At 46.5% G+C, this 21,917-nt stretch overlaps 1 protein-coding gene across 1 annotated transcript in view; it reads left to right on the top strand.

Moving 5' to 3' along the window:
- The window catches only part of SURF4 (surfeit 4), a 63,338-nt gene extending 50,424 nt beyond the window's left edge, over nt 1-12,914 (top strand). Inside the window, exon 6 of the mRNA XM_069609348.1 lies at nt 10,974-12,914. Coding sequence (XP_069465449.1) covers nt 10,974-11,240 — 267 coding nt within the window. The 3' untranslated portion in view covers nt 11,241-12,914. The remainder of the gene's footprint in view (nt 1-10,973) is intronic.
- The last annotated feature ends 9,003 nt before the right edge of the window (nt 12,915-21,917 follow it).

The raw sequence follows: 21,917 nt of genomic DNA, 5'->3' as shown, positions 1-21,917 counted from the left end.
AACAGTACCACCCTTTAAGCAAGCTATAACTTCCATCAGTGGGAACAAGTAGCTGCTCTAGTAGCCTCTGCACCTGAACCACTAAAGGGCCAGTTGGCCCAAATTGCAGCAGACGGAAGGTCCATATCTGGATGCATCCTTAAAATAAATTTTGATGCAGCAGACAATGCTGGAAGATTAATAGCCGAAGGCACAGTAATAAAGCGCCATGCTTGGCTAAGGCAGTCGGGGTTCAAACACGAGACCCAAGCCACGCTTATAAACATGTCGGTAGAGCCGAACGTTCTACTCGGCAGGGCAGTGGAAGAGGCACTGAAGACAGAGTACGAGACCCTAAAATCTCTCGGTCCAACTCACAAATAAACCCCCAGGTCAGAGGGGAAATAATATTTGTCACGGCCAAAGCTCCCAGAGGGTTTCCAACTACTACCAAAATCAAGGAAACCCATGGGGCAACAATCTGTTCCAAACATCACAGGGCTTCACCAGAGGCCAGCGCAGGGGCCGCACTAGGGGTAGAGGCAGCCATGCCAGAGGTGGTATGCCACCTAGTAAACGGTGACGTTCCGCTTCGGGTCCCCTCGCATGCATCCCCATTAGGGGGGCGCATTTCCACCTTCACCCACGCATGGGAGGGGATCACTTCGGACAGATGGGTGCTGTCCAGTGTCTGCAGGGTACTGTATAGAACTATTAGCGCGCCCCCACAACCATCCTCCAAGACAGAAGGTACACTCTTTGGAGCACCAGAAAATCCTTCTCGAGGAGATTGCCACTCTACTTGCAAAGGATGCCATAAGAATTGTCCCGGGCAACCAGGTAAACGGGGGTATTTATTCAACCTACTTCCTTGTGCCAAAAAAAGATCTAACAATGCGCCCAGTATTAGATTTGCGCCCTGCAAACGAGTATGTCGAGCCACAAAAATTCTGCATGAGTACACTCCAAGAGGTAATCCTCCTACTAAAAAAAGGGGGATTACATGGCAACACTGGACATGAAAGATGCCTATTTTCATATTTCTATGTTCCCAGCGCACAGAAGATTCTTGTGTTTCAAAATAGACAACCAGAACTACCAGTTCAAGGTGCTGCCCTTCGGTATAGCCTCGGCTCCAAGGGTATTCACCAAGGTACTGGCGGTGGTGGCGGCGCACCTATGCAGGGAGACTATCCCAGTGTACCCTTACCTGGACGACTAGTTCATCACAGGGGAAACCCCTGTAATTTGCAGACTAAACATTCAAAGAACAATCGTCCTCTTCCAATTGGGCTTCTCAACGAGAAAAAAATCCAGCCTGGTGCCAAGCACCTCAAAACAGTTCCTAGGAGCTGTCCTAAACACCCAAGAGGGGTTGGCCTTTCCATCGGAGGAAAGAATTCGGAATCTGTTGCTGCAAATTCCTCTATCGGGCCGGACGCCAAATAACGGTGCGCAAAGCGATGCGTTTGCTAGGCATAATGGCATCTTGATTTACCTGGTTCCCCACGCGCGCCTGCGACCCATGCAGGAATGGTCAGTCTCAAGCAAGTGGTCGCCAACACTAGTACAGAGTCTTCGCTGGTGGACAAGAGAATCTTACGAAGGGGGAAACCCTTCTATGATCGAGAGATACACGCCGTCGTCACAACAGATGCATCCCTGGCAGGGCGGGGAGCTCACCACCTTCACCACACAGCTCATGGTCTCTGGTCTCGCACAGTGGCTCAGAACCACATCAATTTGCTAGAACCTCTTGCAGTCTTCTGAGTGCTTTGGGCATTCAAACCCCTCCTATCCAACCTGTCAGTGCAGATCCTAACCGAGAGCACAACAGCAATTTTCTACTTGAACAAACAAGGGGGCACTCGTTCGCCAAATCTGTCCAAGCTTGCCCAGATAATTTGGAGCTGGGCACTCCAACAGAAGATTTACCTGTCATCCCAACATGTTTCAGGGGATCTCAACTCGCTAGCAGATGCTGTGAGCAGGGATCCCCTTCCAATGGAACACGAGTGGACACTACACGAAAAAGTCGTAGGAGACCTCTTCTCAGTGGGGTTTCCCCACTATAGAGCTATTCGCCACAACCGAAAACAGGCAATGCCCAGACTTCGCATCCAGGTTCCCCCAGCCAGGCTCCAAGGGGAACTTCCTATGGATGAATTGGTCAGGGATGTTTGCCTACGCTTTTCCACCAACCCCTCTGATGAGGAAGGTGGTCAACAAGATCCACAGGGAACCGATGACGCTCATCCTAGTTGCTCCTATGTGGCTGTGGTACCCACACCTACGCAAATTGGTGGTGTGCGACCCCATCAAACTCCCGTGCCGGTACAACCTACTCTCCCAGCACAAGGGCCTAACCGTGCATCCTCAGCCCAACTCAATGAATTTAGCAGCATGGCTCCTGAAGTCAGAGTTTGGACATCTCAATTTACCCCAGAGATGTATGGATAGCTTGAAAAAGTCAAGAAAACCTAACACAAGGCACTGTTACTATGACAAGTGGAAACGATTCGTTATTTGGTGCCAGAATAATGCTCCACTTACTGGATGCAGGGTTAGTGTTTAACTCACTGAAAGTGCATCTGGCTGCTCTGTCAGCCTACACCACTTCCCATAAAGTGTCATGGTGGAAAGTGCCAGCTGTCAAAACATTTATGGAAGGGGTAAAAAAGACTCCATCCAATTTCTAACCCACCACCAGGTTGGGACCTTAATGTGGTTCTTGCTAAGCTCATGGGGACCCCCTTTGAGCCCATGCACAAATCTAGTCTCAAACACTTGACTTATAAAACTGCCTTCTTAGTAGCCATCACATCCATAAAAAGGGTCGGTGAAATTCAAGTCCTGTCAGTGCAGGATCCTTTCTTTACTGTTCATAAGGATAAACTGGTTTTACGCACTCACCCTAGGTTCTCACCCAAGTTAATTTCCAAATTCCATGTTAACCAGTCTATTGAGATACCAGCCTTCTTCCAGGAACCCAAAGCTCTGCTGAGGTGAAACTCCACATGTTAGATGTGAGGAGGGCGGTCCTCTACTATGTAGACAAGACCAGACCGCTATGAAAGACAAATCAACTGTTCGTCTCCATAGCTCCAGGCAGAGAGCGAGATTGCGTCTCTAGTCTGATGTATCCAACTGTACTATTCCCTTTCAGACAAGACACTGCACTCTACATTTCACTGTAAATGTACCCCTTGACACCATTTGCAAAGCAGCTACATGGAGCTCTATTCGCACCTTTACTCAGCACTACTGCATTGACACTCATTCCAAGACAGATACTCAAGTGGGACAAGCGGTTCTATTTGCTCATGATCCTTCTCACATTCCACCTCCTCCTAAAACTGCTCGCTACTCTATGCACAGCATCTGATCTAAGTAGATTCCACAAGCCTCAGAAGGGATACATTACTCACCGTAATTGTATTTCTGATGCTTGTATCTGCTTAGATTCACATGTGCCTGCCCTTCCTCCCCTCTGAGAAAAGGCGCATGAATGCATGTAGTCTTATCTATCTTATCTGCTTGGATACTCTGTACTCGCGCTACTCCTCATGTCAGAAAAAATACAATCTGAGGGTCCTGCACGCGTGAGGGATCATGGGTACATGGGACGTCACACTCAGGATAGTATTACTGGCACGCCCTAGTTCGACGCCCATTTTTGAGTATCAAAAAACAAACTGTAATACTCTGCAGCTTCTACTAGATGTCGGCCTATGCACAGCATGTGAGTCTAAGCAGATACAAGCATCAGAAATACGATTACGGTGAGTTACGTATCCATCAGTCGCCATACTATACTTGAGTATCAAGTTGCATAGGAAACCCACAAATTTAATTTCTAATACCTGTTGACTTGCATGACTTTTGGCTGATATTTGTAAACAAAATAGACTCCCCCCTCGCTGCCCCCGTACTGGAAAGTTTGTGAATTATTTGTTTAAAAAAATGATAACTTTTTTTGCTTTTGTAATAATTTTTTCAGCCTACTTAAATTCATATCCCCATAGGGAAAAAGTTATAGCTATAGCTCCAATGGTGCTTTGCAACGTAGAGGCTTTTCAGAAACGAAAGCCGCTGTTTTTTATTTTTGTTTGATGCAAGAGAACCAGGCTTGTAACGGAAATAATCTGGGTTAGCTGAAAAGTGGGAAAAGGCCATTTGGAGGAGGAAAAATGATAAAATGGGATTCGACTAGAGGTGGGGAAAGAGTAAGGGGAACACATATAAATAAGGAGTTTGGGGACAGGGGTGTTCTGGGGGCCAAGTTCAGAGGTCAGACATTTTGCATAACTGGGGTTATCCTGGGTATAACCAAGGCTATAGTAGAAAACTGGATCAGGAATGGGAGTGCGTCACTCGAAAATAACGTGTTTCTTTGCGGGCGTTTACAGATAACCAGGGTTGTTTGTAATCCATTTCAACTATAACCGCAGTTGTTGGAAAAACGTTTTCACAAAAGTTTGTGGGCAATGGGTGTGGCTGAAGTATATGGGTATCGGGTTAATTTAAGGAACCGAATAGTGCATAATGGAAATTGGTACCCAGCAAGAGGGGTGTGGTGGCCTCCTATCCAATGAGGAGGCTCAGAACAGGGTCTGGAAGGACCCCACTCTGAGCCTCCTCAGGGCAGGAGGCTGCAATCTTCCCTTGCTTGGAACGAAGGTAAGTGGGCTCCCTGTGGCCCTTTTGCTCCCCTCCCTTCTCCAACCCACTTACAGTACCATTCCAGCACATCTCTACTGCGCAAATAGCCACCATGGAAAGGGAGAATGGGACTACATGTAGTGGAGAAACTGCTTTCCCGCCATTTAGCAAATTGAGGGAAAAATTATTTGTAGCCTTTACAACGTGCCAGGGTAGCAATAGAACTGTCGGAAAGGGGGAGCGTGTGCATTATCAATCTGGTGATGCCCTGGGGCTTAATTTAAAGCCCTTTCTTCTCTTGTATTTGTAACTGATGCCCTGGGGCATTACCAGAACGTTAATGACCCGCCCCTCCTCGGGTTCTATTGCTAAAGTGGACACGGCCAAAGGGCCCGGGTAGTGGGCCCGAAAGACATGTATAGTGCCTATAGCCACCTAGTGGGGTCCAAAAGAAACCTATTGGGGGGAACATGTACAGTGGACAGGCCGAAGGCCATAGCTAGTGACCTGTAAAAAAAAAAAACCTATGGTATAACAAAACACTTGAAATGCACTGAAAAAACCTTAGTTAAGTTGCACAGAATTAACAGAGCAAAATCCTTGCAATTCAGCGGATGTGGGATGTTCTGACCCGGTGTGCGCCCATGAGCACATACATACTATAAGAGGGGATTCACAGTGACCTACAAAATGGCATTATGGGAGATCTCAACGGGAGCGTGTCGAGATAAGCTGGTCATGACATCCCACATCTGCTGAATTTAAAGGGTTTGTTGTGTTAAATCTGCACCCGAAGTAGGGCTTGTTCATTGAGCCTAGTCACACATGCCACAATGCCACCGAGTAGCCATTGCTGGAAGTTTCAGTGCTGTAGTAGTCCAGACAGCCTTGTGGTTGGAGCATTGGAAGGCTGTCGGGACTATATTGCACTGATGATCCCTAATAAGGTTGAAACCAGATATGTAGTGTCCCGACAGCCATGCAAACAGCAAAAACTGCTGTGAAACACTTGTGTATAAGTGCATAATAAGTAATCAAAATGTCTGTCTTAGAGGGCAGTGCTACTTTAGAAGCTTGATCAACCGAAGACAGACCATTTCCTGGCATTTGAGCTAATGTGCATACCCACAATTCCTTGTTGTTTGTGGCTCGGAGTGGCGATGACTAGTAGGTGGCATTTTATTTCTAAATATACATGCACTGATTGGTGAGTTTTGGCCCCTGTAGCACTATGCTTACTGACCATTTCCTCCTGTAAAAGTGCAAAACATGCAATTGACACTTGCTTCTTTGTTGGATATTACTACTTTTTTTTTGGGAAAGGGTAGTAATGCTAGTGAGAGAGCAGTTACTTGTGTAACTCCACAAACCCGCTCCTGACCCTTCAGGACCTACTGGTGTTGATTGAAGAAATGTTATGTTTCATAATCAAGTGCAACCCGATAATACGAACCAAGCTGGCCCTGCAAAATTCTCTTACAATATTACTTTCAAAATGCACACTGCATACTGCCATCGCTTGGGTGCAACAATCGAAGCTTGTTGGCAGGAAGACCTTCAGACTTGTGAAACGTGTTACTCTTGGGGAACAAAGTTCAGCAACACGTTTAGACGTTAATATTTCATCCATTGATTTCAAAAAGTGTCAACGGATTATTTGATCTATGCGTTTCGAGGGGTACATGCCATTTTCAGGAGTACTTTGTGTCTGCAAAATAAGTTACACAAAATCTCCTGGGGAAAAGTTGAGACACTTGCTTCAAAGATTCCGCATAGTTCATTGTCCATGGCTGCAGTCTTGGCTGAATTGAGATCGATGACATGGGTCCGCTGTCTCCGATTAGTCCCCTGTTTCATTAAAGCCACAATATCAACATAGTCCCCATAAGATTCTAACCCCACCCCTCATTTTTGATGGCGTGCATGCCTCATCGGAATTTACAAAGCCCAAGAAAGTGCTGGAGCTGGCCGGCCGGCGTCTTAAAGAGCAGCAGTTGCAGCCCCACCCTACAAGTAAAAAAAAAAAAAACTAAAAAAAAACTTTAAAAAAAACTCAAGCATGAAATGTATTCTTAAAGGGAAACAGTCTGTAAACAAACCAAGAAAGCTGTGGCTACTGTGCAGGCTAATCAATGGTCGGATAAGTGGGCTTGAGGAGAACTGAACCTTTCTCAGTTCAGCAGACCATAGTCTTATACCGGCAGTTCCATTCGTGGCCGTCTCTTTATTTATTCTATTTATTTTTATCCAGTGATCACCAGCAGAAATGATTGAAACACCCTCTTTGCCAATACCAAAGGAGTGTGGCTTTTTATTTTTCAACTGGCTCTGGCGGAATCGATCTATAGGTTCTCTCCCTCCCCAAGTGGAACAGAAAATCTCGCTAGCACGGTGTAGGTGGGGAGCAGTCCCAATGGTGAGTACCTCCAAGTCGACATCAACCTCTCTCCCCACTGTACTATTGCTATTCACATTGTCTATTGCCCTCCAGGTCCCACAGGAGACTTTCACGCCTCGCTCAGCCACCTCCTCTCTGATAACCTTAAACATTCGAAAGCCATTCTCCTTGGGAACGTCAACCTAGGCCTCCTTGACAGCAAGGACTCGGCAGCCAAATCCCTTGATTCGGCCCTCAAGGCACTAGGCTACAAGAACACCATATCTGGCCCCACCCACACCCTGGGCAGAACACTCGACTGGATTGCACAGCATAACTGCCCACTCATCACTGGAAACGCTCCCACCCCATGGTATGACCACCCTATCGTAGCATTTTGCATCCCCACCACCAACTCCTCCATTCCCTCACCCCAACCCCTGCCACCCTGCCTCGCAAGAAGCTCCCGCCAGCTCACTAAGGAAAGGCTACGGCCCTTCCTCCAAGACCCAGCCTTCAGACCACCTTTCTCCTCGGACCCAGAAACCCTCGCATCAGCCTATGATGGTGCCATCAAAGCAGCTATCAATTCCATAACCCCACTCAAACCCCGTAAATCCAAACCCACCACCCATTCAAACTCCTGGTTCACTCCTGACCTTCTCATACTTTGCACCGAAAAAAAGGCTGCACTTCCACAATGTCAAACGTCCCACTCTGACAAAGACAAGCCGGTCTTTAAAGTGTCCAACAAATGCAAAAAGGCAATCACCCAAGCAAAGTCTAAATCCTTTGAATCCAGAATCTATGAAGCCCAATCCAGCACAAAAGAGATCTTCAGGGAGCTAGAGACTCACACTCCCACCCCCAGAATTTCACCAAAGACAAAGCCTGGTGCGATGAAATGCAAACAGCCATGCGAACCAAATTGTGCCTTCTCCAAAATAAAATACTAGCTACATCCCCACCGCACCACCAGCCTCGGACCCCCCCCCCCCCCCCCCCCCGAACCCTTCTCCTTCAAAGCCATAAAGGAACAAGACATCATCAAACTAATGAAGAACATCAAACCCTCTAACTGTAAAGGTGATGCCTGGCCAGCTACTATCATACCGAAACTCTAGCACCATTTCTGACTACCTTTGTTAATGCCTCCTTTGCCACAGGGAACGTCCCCGCCTCCCTCAGGGAAGCCTGGGTCCGCCCTCTCTTAATAAAAAAAAACCTACTCTCGCTCTACCTGCCCTAACAACTACAGACCCATCACTACTGTCCCATTCCTCCTCAAAATACGGGACAAAGCAGCCTACTTGCAGGTTCAGCACTTAATTGAAGAGAATAAACTCTAGGACTCCGCCAATTTGGTTCCCACCCCAGACACAGGACTGAAACCGCGCTACTTGATCTGAAAAACAACATGGACGATGCCAGAGACATGGGCCAACCAGCACTTCTCCTACTTCTTGACCTCTCCGTGGCATTCGATCTCGTAGAGCATGACGTTCTCTGCCACCACCTCTCCACTGCCAAGTTCTCCCCTGACACCACAGCCTGGATCACCTCCTTCCTACAAGACAGAACCATGCAAGTATTCTCTGACTTAGCCTCTGCCTCGCCCGCCATCATGCTTTGTGGTGTGCCCCAAGGCTCCTGCCTCTCCCCTACCCTCTACAACATCTTTTCACGGCCCCTCTTCCTCATTCTCGATGCTATGGGTATCTTCTTCACCAACTACGCTGATGATGCCAAGATCCTCCTCACCCTCACTGGCAACTATGATACAGATTCCTTGACCCTCAACCTCTACAACACCATCAAGCTTGGATGGCAGACAATGGACTATGCCTCAACTCGGACAAGACCGAACTCCTCCTGGTAGGTTCGCCCGACATTCTAAAAAAATCTAGACTCCCAATTCAGTCACTTCTCCATTGACTCCATCAAAATACCTGTTTCAGACTCAGTCAAAACTCTTGGCGTCTACTTGGATTCCAACCTATCCATGGACAGGCAAATCAATGCAATAGCCTCCTCCGCCACATATCCTGCTAAACTAATCAACGCATTTAGGCCCTTTCTCTCCAAAGAGAACTGCACAAACATAGCCAGAGTCATTAGCGGCTCTAGGCTAGACTACTACAACATACTCTTTCTAGGTACCTCCACTAAAAACCTGGAGAGGCACCAAGCCATACAGAATAGTGCTCTGTGCAGCCCAAGGCAATGCTAAGAGAGAACACATCTCTGAGGCCAGGAAACTAGCTCACTGGCTCCAAATAAAGGAAAGAATCGTCTTCAAAGCTTTTTGACTGACCCACAAGTGCATTCACCTCACTGCTCCTGATTACCTCTCACAAAAGGATCCACCCCGTCTCCTCCACAAGACCAACCATATCACCCTATACCAACATGCTCTGTGTGCCCTTAGTAAAAAGAGCCAGAGCAGGCGGATCCAGCTTCCCATATCTCGCACCCACACATTGGAATGCCCTACCGCCCACGCTCCGAGGTGAGTCTTCCCTCATCTCTTTCCGTAAAGCTATGAAAACTATTCTCTTCACATAAGGCCTCTTCTATCAGCCTTGAATACTAACCTCTGACCCATTGCATAAACTGTACTGATGGAATTATGCACTGCTTTGTATTTTTGTACTGATCTGTAACGCACCCTACTACTGCTACCACTTCTGTAACCCTGTAACTAAGCTCTTGCAAGTAACAGCGCCTCAGTGCCCTTGGGCTGTTTGCACGCAATATAATTGTAATAAATAAATTAGTCAGTAATCCATAATGAAAGAAACAGTACACATCCTGTATCGACCCTTTCTTTGCTTCTGTGACTGGAAGTGACTGTGGCCTCAGCTTTCCTAGTCGCACAATCGGAATGGGGCAGTGTTGTGTGATTGTAAGCTCCCAAATCTGCAATGCCCATAAAGGGGACATTTCAATCCTGTTTTATTAATTTCTTTTTCCCCATTTGGTGTGTCTGTTGCTCATCTTTTAAAATAAAACTGTGCTCTCTGCTCTGGTCTATGGTTATGAAACTGTTCCTTGCAGCTCCCAGGCAGGACTTTTGATGACATGTCAGAGCGGGATGCCAACGGTGAATGACAGCATTCCCCTGTGATTTTAAAAAACTGTTTAAAACGTGATGGTTTGCTGACCCAGCGAAGCACTGCATTGCCTTTTCTTGTAAGTTCATGGAAGACCCTAACGGACAATCCTAAAAAGAGCTGTTCTCCAAGGTGTGTTCGCCTCTGTCTGGTGTGAATTCCTGTTCCAGCTAAATGGGGGGAAAAAACGGAGGAGTAAGTTCTTGCTTTCACTTAGTCCACCACAGGTATTGTTGGCTTTACTGGAATGTCTTAAAGACCAGTCTTTCGTGAATCGTAACCACATTTGCTGCTGCGTGAAGTCAAGCTAAATCCAAGTTTATATACCTTTTTTTTTTTTTTATTTTTTTTTTTTTTTATTGGACTAACGCAATATTGCTCTCAGATGGTACTTCCATGATCTTAAGTCCCAGAGAGCACACAGAGCTGGACATCCCCTTTTACATGAGTGGTTGGGGGAGCAAGAGATTCTTCCACTAAGGGCCCCTATCAATGATTATTTTGTTGCCCATTCGTCTTGTAACTACCATATGATTAGGTGGCCTCCTGGATGCAAAGGCTTAGAGAACTACCATCTTGCACACTATTTTGTAGGTCCAGTAAAATGTCTAAAATCTAGGCATTTATTCGACATAAAATCGAATTTCTGCTCTGTTCATTAAGTGTATGTTGGATGGATGTCCGGATAAATGGAATTGGAAGTCCTAATGTTTGTTTTAGAGAGGGAGGGGCTGGTTCACCCGGAAAGCACTGTCATATCTTTAAAAGGAAACTAGTCCTCTGTTTTAATATACAGCAGACTGCGCATTGATTGGTTGTCTAATTATCTGACCCTGTTCTAGATTCTTCAGAACATCGTGGGAACCACCCTGATCATTTTGGTGGCCATCGGTTTCAAGACCAAGCTTGCAGCTTTGACGCTAGTCATCTGGCTCTTCTCTGTGAATGTTTATTTCAATGCCTTCTGGACCATCCCGGCCTACAAACCCATGCACGACTTCCTAAAGTATGACTTCTTCCAGACCATGTCGGTGATTGGCGGCCTGCTACTGGTGGTGGCGCTGGGTCCTGGGGGTGTCTCCATGGACGAGAAGAAGAAGGAATGGTAGCTGGAGCAGACTGGATGTGGTTATGGTTGAGCAGGACTGGTCTTACATCGATCTGTGTGGAAATGCAGCTGCCAGCCTTTAGATTTCCTTTATTAAAAAGGATCCTTTGAACACACAGCTCACTGCCCATGGTTGGGCCCCCTGCGCCCCCCCACCCCCAACCCCCACTCCCTTTGCAGCGAACTATCAAATGTATTTGGACCGTCCTGCAGAGAATTATCTGATTTGGATGTATTACACTATCAAATTTCTGGGTCAACACACCTTCCCAGACACCCACCATCCTCCCCTCATTTCCACCCATATACACTTATATTCCAACCCACAATCGTACCGGCAGTATTGGTCATCCTCAGCCCCGTGACTTATTATGGAATGACACCATATGTATAAATAGTTTAATTGCTACATGTATACAAAAATGTACACTCAAATTGGATGGCTTTCTCGCTGGGACTCCCATCTTGGGCAACACATTGTCCCCTTTGTCTGTGTTTATGTATATAAACTCGCCTACATCCATATCCACACGCCATATCTTCAGGATTCTGACGGTGATGTAATGTTCTTGGCAATAGGACACTGGTGTGTGTAAGGTATGGCCTACTTTTGGGAAGATTTTGTGGGGCGTGACCCAAGGACACCCGTACAGCAGGAAGCAGTCTCTAGCAACGTTAAAATGTTGTAGGTTTAGTGTACACAAATATGTTCAGGTGTGGCCTTGTGCTGCCTTCTTCAGTAAGTGTGCTTAACCATAATAGTAAACTGGAAATCCTCGGCCCCACCCCTCTGAGGTCACCTGCGTGTCGTGTGTGGGGAGGTGTGCTGATCACGTACCCTGTGCTATGGAGGCCTTGAAAAGAGCATTTTAGTATTATCAAAATGCAAGCAACCAAGCCTAACCATGACATCTGCTTGTACCTGTGTAATGAGGAGCAACTCCATCATCCCTTCCTATCCTGGGTTTTTAGTGTTCATTGAAGTCGTGTGAGGTTGAGGACAGTACTTGTTACCTTTTGCAGCCCGTACACTGGGGCAATGACCGCTGCCTTGTAACCAAGCAGTACTAAAGTGGTGGTTTATGTCTTGTTACTTGGGAAACCTGGACCGGAGTTGGAACCCTCATCCACTGCAGCGTTCTTCCGGGGCTGGAAGAGTTATGTTCACTTTTATGTGGTCAGATTTGTTTTATTTTTTAAATGAAAGTTGGACGTTTTGTGATGGACCTCAGGGCAGCTTTAAGCGTGCTGGTCTTTATTTTGTTTACATTCTGGTTATCAATGTATTTGCAGAAGGATTTATCCTACAATGCCCTGAGTTTTTTACATTTAACAATGTGTTTTTAGCAGAACGGTTGGGCGAAGGTCAGCCGTTTCATATGTGAGCCATCGTGGTAATTGTTTGCTGTTTTCACAGGGGGTGGGATGAGGGGCAGTCTGGACTGTCACTGTCTGTGTACGTGCCATATTTTTCATGCTTGCCCAACCAGGAGAGGCAGGAGGGGGATGTCTGCTAAATTAAAAAAAGTTGACTGATTTGGTCTTTTGTTTCAAAGAAGCAAGATTACCAAAAATATTTAAAAATAAAAGTATCTGTCTTTGTTCATTGGTCTCAATTTCAGTGTACTTTCGGTTTTGCTACTAATAAACATGTCTATTTGTGATATAAACTTCAGCACAGAAAGAAGTGTTTCCTGTCCTTGTGCCTTGAATACATGTCATGTGGCACTGTGCCTTTTAATTTGATTTTAGAAAATGTTCAAATGCTTTTTTTTTTTTTTTGTATGCGTTGTGTGGCGATTTAGTTCTGTTGCTTTATTTTTGTTTTCGTGTTTCTTGTCCTAAGAGATGAAGGTGCTACCTAACAGAGATAAGAGATTCAGAATCTCAATCTGTTTTGAAATCCGAATTCCCGGAAACAACTCTTATACTGGATAGTTTGGTTAAAGTTGATCTGTGCAGCTTTTCAAGTGGAATGCTATAAAAACTCTGACTTGCAACTGGTTGTATCTGTGCTTGGGCTCCCAAATGGCTTTATATGTATGCAAAACTTCTCCAGGCCACCTATCCTCACTGACTGGGCAGATGGGGGTAGAAGCTGAAAGGAGGAATGCAGCTCTGCCCGATACCCGGGTTTGCCACAGTGGTAGCGCAGCCTTCAGTGGGGTACTCGGGCTTCACTATGGAGGTGCTTTTTGTTTCACAGGAAGACTAAGGCAACTTGTCTAACAACAAAGTAGTTATAACTGTAGGTAAATCATTGACTACAAAATGAACCTTAGTGGTGCTAGGTGGTTGTTGATGATGAGTGTTGGTTTTGATCTCCAGTTATGTAGCCACAATGTGAATATTAAAGGAAATGGGAGTGATGTATATAAAGGTAACTGACTTAAAAACATTTTAAAATTTTAATCTTGGTGGCATCCTCTATCGGTGCATGGTTGTGACAGAAACCGAAGGGGCTCAGACGTTGGGTCTTTTCCAAGAAAAGCTTTTTATTACAACAGTTTAGGACAAAACGGGGTTTGAGGAATAAAGCAAAGTGCTTAAACATTAATGATTTAGAAGGCCATCCCTGTGTGAATAACATAAACGTAAGGTGCACTTCACATAGGAAGTCAAAAAAGGTGCCCAAAGTACTAGAAACCCTGAAGTAAATTTTGCAACGAATCCTCAATTTAATATATATGTTTCCTGAATCAAATGTTCCTAAAATAGTGAGTTGTCAGAATGGATAAATCAAATGGTGAACGTACTTTCTTTAAGTGGAAAGGTGTTTGGGTATGGGAAGGGCGGGGGGTTAAAATCCCTAACTAGAAGTCCTTCCCTAAAGTAACAAAGTCCATCAATTCCTCTGGTAGACCATCAACAGGGCCGTTTATGCAAAAACTCAAAATGAGACCTGTAGTGTATTCCAGGTGTAGGACCTCTTAGGTGAGGCTTTGTTTCTTCGTCTTAGTCCTTTGGTTAATATTCATCCCTCTTACAATCTCTCGCTCTCTTTCGCCGATTTGTGCCCCTCTCCTCTTCAGGGAACTTGCTTTTGTCCCGGTCGCTCTACCAGGGTCTAAACAAGGATTTGCCTTAGCATCTTCTTAGGCAGGTGAGCTCTTCCACTCTTTGACTTAGTTGGGCTCCTTCTTTCCCCATGTTCAATCGGTCTTCTCCAGGCAGGCAATGCTCCAGGGTCGTCCAGAGTCCTTCAGCCAGGCAGCAGCGTCTCTTCGCCTTCACCATCTTCTGGTGAGAAATCTAGGGAACCTGTCCCCGACTGAGACCTGTTCAGAGTGAGCTGGCTCTGCTTTTATAGCCGGACTCTTCCCTGTCCCCCCCCCCCCCCTATGTTGTTGGCTGCTGATTGGTGGAAAGCCCTGCTTACACAGCATTGGCTGGCAGTGTTTCCACTCTGGCCTTCTGTTAGGCTATCTCTCCTGATTGGCCAGTTGAACTTTATTTATTTTTATATCATGATTTCACTTTCTTTATTTCTTTTATTCTTGGGCTCCTTTGAAATATAATTTGTCTTTGGGCTCAGGTTCTTATTTTATTAATGTAGGTACACACTTGCATTCCAGTAAGTTCCACTTTGGGGATTCGAATGTGGGTCCTCCCACATGTTCTTTTGTGTTGCAAACATCCTGGACTTTTGCTAGTGCTGCCGAGTTCCTGCTGCGCTTCTGTTACTGTCTCGCGCACAATGCCATCCCTCAGAGCAGAGCATGCCACGTCCCAGCTCCTGGTGTTCTTCCATGTCGTGTGAGCTGTGCCACTACTCTCGCTGTGTGTTCAGCGGTTAGTGCCACTATCCCCACCAGGCAGTGTGGGGTACGTTTCTTGTGGAGATTGCAGCACCCTGATGCACCACAATGGATTACGCTTATTATTACTTGTGTTTTGGCATGCTGTAAACACATTTCTCTGTGCAGTATCATTCACAATGTTGTCCTGAAGAAGGCTATGTAACGTTTCTTTGTAGCTGAAACATTGCAGACATTTCATCGATTTAGAAATTTAGAAACATCTAGACCACCCCTAGAAACCATGGACAACGTGGCCTTTGTGATATGCGTGTTTCATGAATACGTTTGATGTGTTTACATTAATTGGCATATAGTGAAACCTATTTTGTGCGACTAAATGTATTTATAAAATAGTGGCTTTGCTCTGCTTATCGCTTGACTAAGGATCCAAAAACTCTGTAATAAAGAATAATGATTGAGGTTTTTGTTTGGAAACATTGGCTCCAAAACTCAGTTTTCTGTACTACATGCAATAGAGTTCTCTTTACAAACAGCCTCTACCTCAACCTTCCTCTTTCCTCCCCTGACCTTCCAACTAATCCAGAATAGGACTGAGACTTCTCCTTGGCCTCAAGCCCAGGGACTGGATCGCTCCAGCCCTAAAATCTCTCCACTGGCTCCCTTTGCATCCTGCACAAGGCTGCCTGGGACATGGAACCTCTCTACATCCAGCTTTCTCTCCCCGAATACCTCACAGCCAGAGTCCTTCGATCTTCTGGCTCCAACTGTCTGCTGGTCAAACGGTTTTTCCAAGCAGAGAGTGGGGGTTGGGGTCGCTCACCTCGGCTGGCGCCTCCCTCTGGAACAACCTCCCTGCATTCCACACCCCCACAACCCCAATCAAGACTTGAGCCGGATCTTTGGAAACTCCTGAAGACCTTCCTTTTCTCCTCCTCCCCTCTCCTGTGCTAAACTCTCCACCTGCTGCTGGCGACTGGGGCCTGGTCTCTTCAGAGTCATACAGGGGCCACAACACCCCCTACCAGTCCCCCAGCATCCTTTGCCAGCACTTGCCCTGGGGTTCCCTTTCCTGGACCCACCCCGGCACTTGCTGCCTTGGCCTGACCAGCACTTCCGGTCCCCACCCTTGAGTGGGTGGGGGAGGACCCCACTCCTGCACTGCACTTCTCCTTCTACCCACACCCCCCGTGCACTTATCACCTTGTAATGCACTTTCACAGTAGAATTGTCACAGAGCCAATAGAACTGTCCTCTGTTGTATTATGATTTCCCATGTTCACCCCTCCCCTATGAACCTGAATGGCACTTAAGAATGTCTGAATTAGACTTGCTTTATTTTTTTTATTATAAAGCACCCAAATAGCCTGGAGGCATTGAGGTGCTGTTACAGCGAACAGTTACGTGTATTCGGTCTTATCAGGTTATGCAGTGCAAATTGCAGGCATATAGCGTATATATTCCGTAGAACAAGTTGGACTGGCAGTTCCCTAGCATGTTTACAGCAGAAAGATGGTCCCAGACCTGCCCTATTCGAATAGCCAGGTTTTGAGGGCTTTACGGAATGCCCAGTAGGAGGGTTCGGCTCTCAAGGTGGGAGGCAGGAAATTGCACTGTTGGCTGCATTGTAAGGGAAACTGGCGCCTCCAGCTTTGGCACAGAGTGCTTGCTTTGCCCCTCTAAAACCGTATCCCTTAGGCTTGTAGCGAAGAGTTAAGCCAAGGAGAGTGGAAGGACAAGATTATACATTTAGTATACTTTTTTAAAATAAAATCTACAATAATTTTAAAAGCCTGATTAACAAAGAGGAAACAAACTATTTCCAATTGATCTTGGGTGTAAGAAAAACCCTCAGTATTCTGGCCAGAACTCTTTGGCGTCTTCAGTAACCGTAAAGCGTTCCCATGTTCAGTTTAGGGCTAGCCCAATGCCCAGAAATTGAAGTTAAACCGATACGCCTCCATCTTGGGGGGGGGGGGTAAAATGTATAATAAGAATTTCCTTTCAGGGAAAAGTACAAAGCAACTCTCGATTTGAGTAAAACCAAAATGGGGTCCTTTGCCTTGCATGAGTCTGTGAGTGACTGGGAGGCCCACCACGTTGACTCCCAGACAAGTTGCAAGGGTGTTCTTTACATAAAGGATGGCTGTATCTTCTGTACAAAGGTATTTAGGGCCTAGAGGGGCTTGGTGCTAGTGTCGTACCTACTTCCTGCTGGTTCTGCCCCGCCTTGGCCCACGTGTCCGTAACAGGGGTGTTAGTGTCTCTGCAATGGGGGACACATCTGTCTGTTTCTCCTACACATTGGCCAGCTAACTCCCTATGGACTTTTTATACTTTTCCTGACCTAGCCTGCGTAGTATTCTAGGAAGTTGAGGGTGGTGCCTTCCTTTTGACTGGTTGTCACTGGTCCATCTCTCACACAATCTCTCCTGACCCTTCTCTTCTGTTCCCAAGATGTTCCAATACTGAAAGTCCCTCAGTATTTCACTCTACCTTTCTGCCTTTTGATCTTCTTTTAATGCTGCCTACTCTTCCCTCCTTGCCTCTCGCTAAGCTCCTATTTTAATATCTCCCTCGCTCTATGTTGATAGTTCTATTTCTACTCTATACCCTTACTATCGCCCTCTACTGCTTCTCACAAGCCCTCTGTACTACCTACTCCACTGCCAATATCCTTTACCCCACTACGTACAGACTCGCTCTCCTGCTATTCCCACTGCTACTACCACCTTCGCCTATCTCCACTCCCAACATCTATTACCCCTACTCCATCTACTTCTCACTCTCCTCTCTCTCACACACATACTCCAGACACCCTCCTTTATAATAGCCTTTGCACTCCTTTTGCTCTTGCCTCCTGATCTCTCGGAGGCCGCCTTCACCACCTGCCCTTATCCTGCTAACACACGTAACCATTCACACAGACTTATTTATATACACCACCTCAGGATTGGCCACTAACCTGGCTCCAAGGATGTGACCAGGGAAGGCCTCATAAGGGCCTGTAAGCCCTGCCCCTTTCCCATTCTCGCACAGTGGCTGTGTACTGGGCGTGGGGTTCCAAGCCATAAAAAGGGGCCTGCTGTCTCCGCTTTGTGAAGGCCCGATTTACTTTCCCAGGTCGTTGTCTAACATTTTTAAATCCCTGGTGCTGCACCGGGTTCCGATGCTCCCAGCGGTATCCGTCGCTGTGCCTGGCAGAGCCATGGCACCACCTGGAGACAAGGTGCACCGGTTTCCTCCATGCCTGGTGTTCTGTACTGCTTCTGCCGGCGTGGATTCCCTGGCGTTGGCTCTCACGGCGTCCTGGCTGGTGGTCTCCTTTGGCGATTTCCCCCTGCCTAACCCCCCCCCGTCGCCTCAGCAGGTAAGGAGGGGGCCTGCTTGATACCTCAGGTTGTTTATGGGCTCCATCCCACCTTGGGCTCCCACCCCTGACGGGTCACAAAGCTGGGCCTATCATAGCTCATAAATTCTCTTTAGGATGCAAACCTTCGGAAAAGTAGTGTTGATTGGCATATGTAAATGAAGTTCAAGCTGACCATGTGTGTTATTCAACGGCGATTCAACTGTTAAAATGGGTTGTCGTTGGTTTTAACGTGGCTTTCCTCGTTTGCAAAAGGCACTCCAAGGGACCCCCTCAGATAGCCACGTGCTCACTTGTAGCACAAATGAGCGTGAACTCGTACATGAAACTCGTATTAGTTTTGTCAGTGCCTGTAATTATTAAATAAATGATTGCTTGGAAAAAAACAAGAATTGTATTCGTCATGCCCTGTGCCTCAGTATGCGCCCTAACTACGTAAGCCAATGCATTCCGGATCAAATCTGTCTTTGAGGCTCAACTTTTTAGCGAGGCATGTTGTCAATACATAAAGAGACAAATAACCACAACAGAAGGAAAAAAGAATGTTGGTACGTCAATGCACATGCAATATGCCCATGTTGTAGTCCAGCCATTTCCATGTTGTATCTGTATGCTCTGTACCCCTACAGAGTCCAGTGTGTGCCTCGAAGGTCGCTATGAGCAGCGCTGGGGTCAGCTGTCTTCCTACCCTACCTACCGAGCAAGCAAACAAACGAACCCAGACCCTGCTAGTCCAGCTTTGTAGGATTTCTACAAGCCACAGCTTTTAGGATCCAGGTCTTACCCTCATGAGCTTATCACTCTCAACAAGGCAAGTACGCAGGAGATGTTTCAATATTTACAATATTGACCGCATGACTCGCTGAAAGGTTGGGCCCGAAGATGGATTTTATGCTTAATGCATTGTCTGACCTAGTAAGGGCGCATACTGCCTCACAGGATATGACGAAAACAACTTTTAATTTAAAGCAATCTTTTATTAGATAATTACAGAAACTTCGCGAAACTAATGAGTTTCTTTTGTCGCGTAATTACAGAAAGTGACAAAACGAATGAGTCTGCTCGTTTGAGCTACGACTGAGCATGTGCTTATCGGAAGGTGTCCTTTGGAGTGCCATGTGTGATTATTTCACCCCGTTGCTCTGTAGTATTGCTAGAAGTGAATGTATTTATACTAATGTGTGGTACCATAAATGGTGCCCCTGTGTTCCCTTTATATGGTTATCGCTTTGCTTGTTTGCACATTTTTGCACCCACATGGTCGTTTTGGTAGCTTTTTCTTCTAGCCGCCACCTTACCCTGGCGGCGCTTTATACCGATTCCCTTTCAGAGCCAATGCACGTCAAGCAGGCAAGCTGCTGCTATATATTGTGGACGAATGGCCATCTTGCATGGCAGTTCCTTTGCCAGGAGGATGTGGGTGGTGAAATGCTAAGCATTGTTCCTTGTTGGTGAGTATCCGCCCGTCCTATTTCGGGGAATAATCTCTATTCTAACCACCTCTCTCTTCTGCAGTGCCTGTCCTCTGCTAACCATATCCTGCTATTTCACGCTCTGTCCTGCTCTTCAGATGTGTCCTGCCTCACCCAGCCTCTCCTGTGCGTTTCCTGCTGTCTGCACACACCCATGCCCCCTGGCTGTGCTGATCTAATCCGCTGTCCCTAATTTCTCTTTGCACTCCCTGTATTTAATGTTAAAGGTATTTATACCCTGCACCGTCACCAACGGAATTGGTCCCCAGGTGCTCAGGCGGATCTGTAAACAAGGTGGGGTGGCGTTAGTCGGGTGAAGAGGGAGTAGGAAAGTGAGAAGGGTGGGGTCCTGTTCGGTTTTCAATGTGCTGAGCTTGGGTGTGAACATTGGATCGAGTGAGTCCTTGTGTGCTGTTGGTGCGACTTATGTGGTGTTTGTTGTGGTATGGTGAAGTGCGTGCGGTTTGTTGTGTGGATTTTTGTGTGAGTTAAGTATGCAGAAATTTGAGCTTTTGGGTTAGTGCGTTTCATAGGTGGTTTGCAATGAGATGGTACTCTTAGATTTAGGATACCGCGGGGTCGGGAGGGATCTAGGTTTCGGCGAATTCCAAGCAATAATTTTACACCTCAATTCCTGACACCTAGACGACAGGAGGAAGGCCCAGGCCTCACAGAATGGCTGGCAGTAATTGGAACACCTTGATTTTAGACACCGTGAAAACTGGAGAGAGGCCTATGTTTCGCAGTTCTATCTCAATGTGGCCGATGCTAATGGTCACAGTCCCTGCCAGGTGTGATGCAAGGCATCATTAACAATTTGCGGCGCAGCCTAATATTCATGCTTCTATCTCAATGTGGCGCAGGCTAATGGTCACAGTCCTCTCTGGTTGTGACTCGGGTAATAATCACAATCCCCACTAGTTGTGAGGCTGGTTTGAATTAACATTCTGATGTGCTATGTTCTGAGGGTAGGTGGAGTGTTAGGGCTTCCGGACTACGGTGATTGCTCTACTCCCCACCCAAGCCTCTTTTCCCTTTTTAAGTCTTATAAATGTTTTTTGCTCATCTAAAAATGTGAGGTTTTCAGTAGTTTTCACTCGCAGCCTTTTGACCTCCAGGCCATGATGGAGCTGTTACCTCATTGTGGTTTTGTTTTAGAAATAATTGTTCATAAACTTGTATGGGCAGTTTTGCCACTTGGCTGCTCTTATCAGTGCAGCTAGTAACTGAAGTGTCCCTGCTGGTGACACATTTAGAAACCTGGACAGCAAGATTGCAGGCATTTGATGGCACACCTAGTGCTGACTGTTGCCCCCCCCCCCCCCACACACCCTCCCCCCCTCCTTCCTTAGTTGTTCACGACACCACTAAAATTCCTGGTCCATCTCTGAGGAAGGGAGTCCAGCAGAGTGCAGGAAACCACCCCCATCTTCACTAAACTAAGCTCTGAGTTGGTTAACTGCTCAGAGGGGCGAAAGGGTTCCATTTACAACCAATCTTGCAAACTGCCCGAATAAAGACCAGAAAGCAGGCCTACTCTAAAGCAACCCTAGGGTCCAAGTCTACAATCCATATTATTCTATTCACAGTTCCTGAGCTATAGAGACTCCCCCCAACACTTTGTGCCTTGCGCAGTCGAGGGGTATCTCTCCTTGAATGTTTTTATTTGTGTTGCTTGACCTCAGATGAAGCTTTCCTGCGCTGTGGACCCTCATTTCCAGCATTCCTTTAAAAAAAATGTTTTTATTATTTTTTTTATTTATTTGTTTTAAAGCAAATTCCTCCCTGGAAGTACTGCTTATTTCACTGTCTAATATACTGGGAATACTGTCTAAGCAGGACTTTGAACCACTCCCTCCAGCGGGGATACTACTCAACCAGTCTTTTTCCCCCTTAAACGCTCTTGTCAGGCTGCAGTTATTCTCACCCACCAGCTAAGGGTTGCCCTTCTGAGTGTTGGCCAGCAAAATAGGCCTTGGGTGGCTCTGTCTGGTTTCTGCTAGGGTTGAGACCAAGTCCTCAGCAGGCATTCGCTGACCTTGACCAGGGGTCTGAGTTCTAGTCCTCAGCAGGCTGTG

Source organism: Ambystoma mexicanum, chromosome 8 (assembly GCF_040938575.1).
Source record: "Ambystoma mexicanum isolate Mex_15411 chromosome 8, UKY_AmexF1_1, whole genome shotgun sequence".
In the NCBI taxonomy this organism is placed as follows: Eukaryota; Metazoa; Chordata; class Amphibia; order Caudata; family Ambystomatidae; genus Ambystoma; species Ambystoma mexicanum.
Note: the sequence above shows the minus strand (reverse complement) of the source record. Positions and strands in the feature narration are given on the sequence as shown.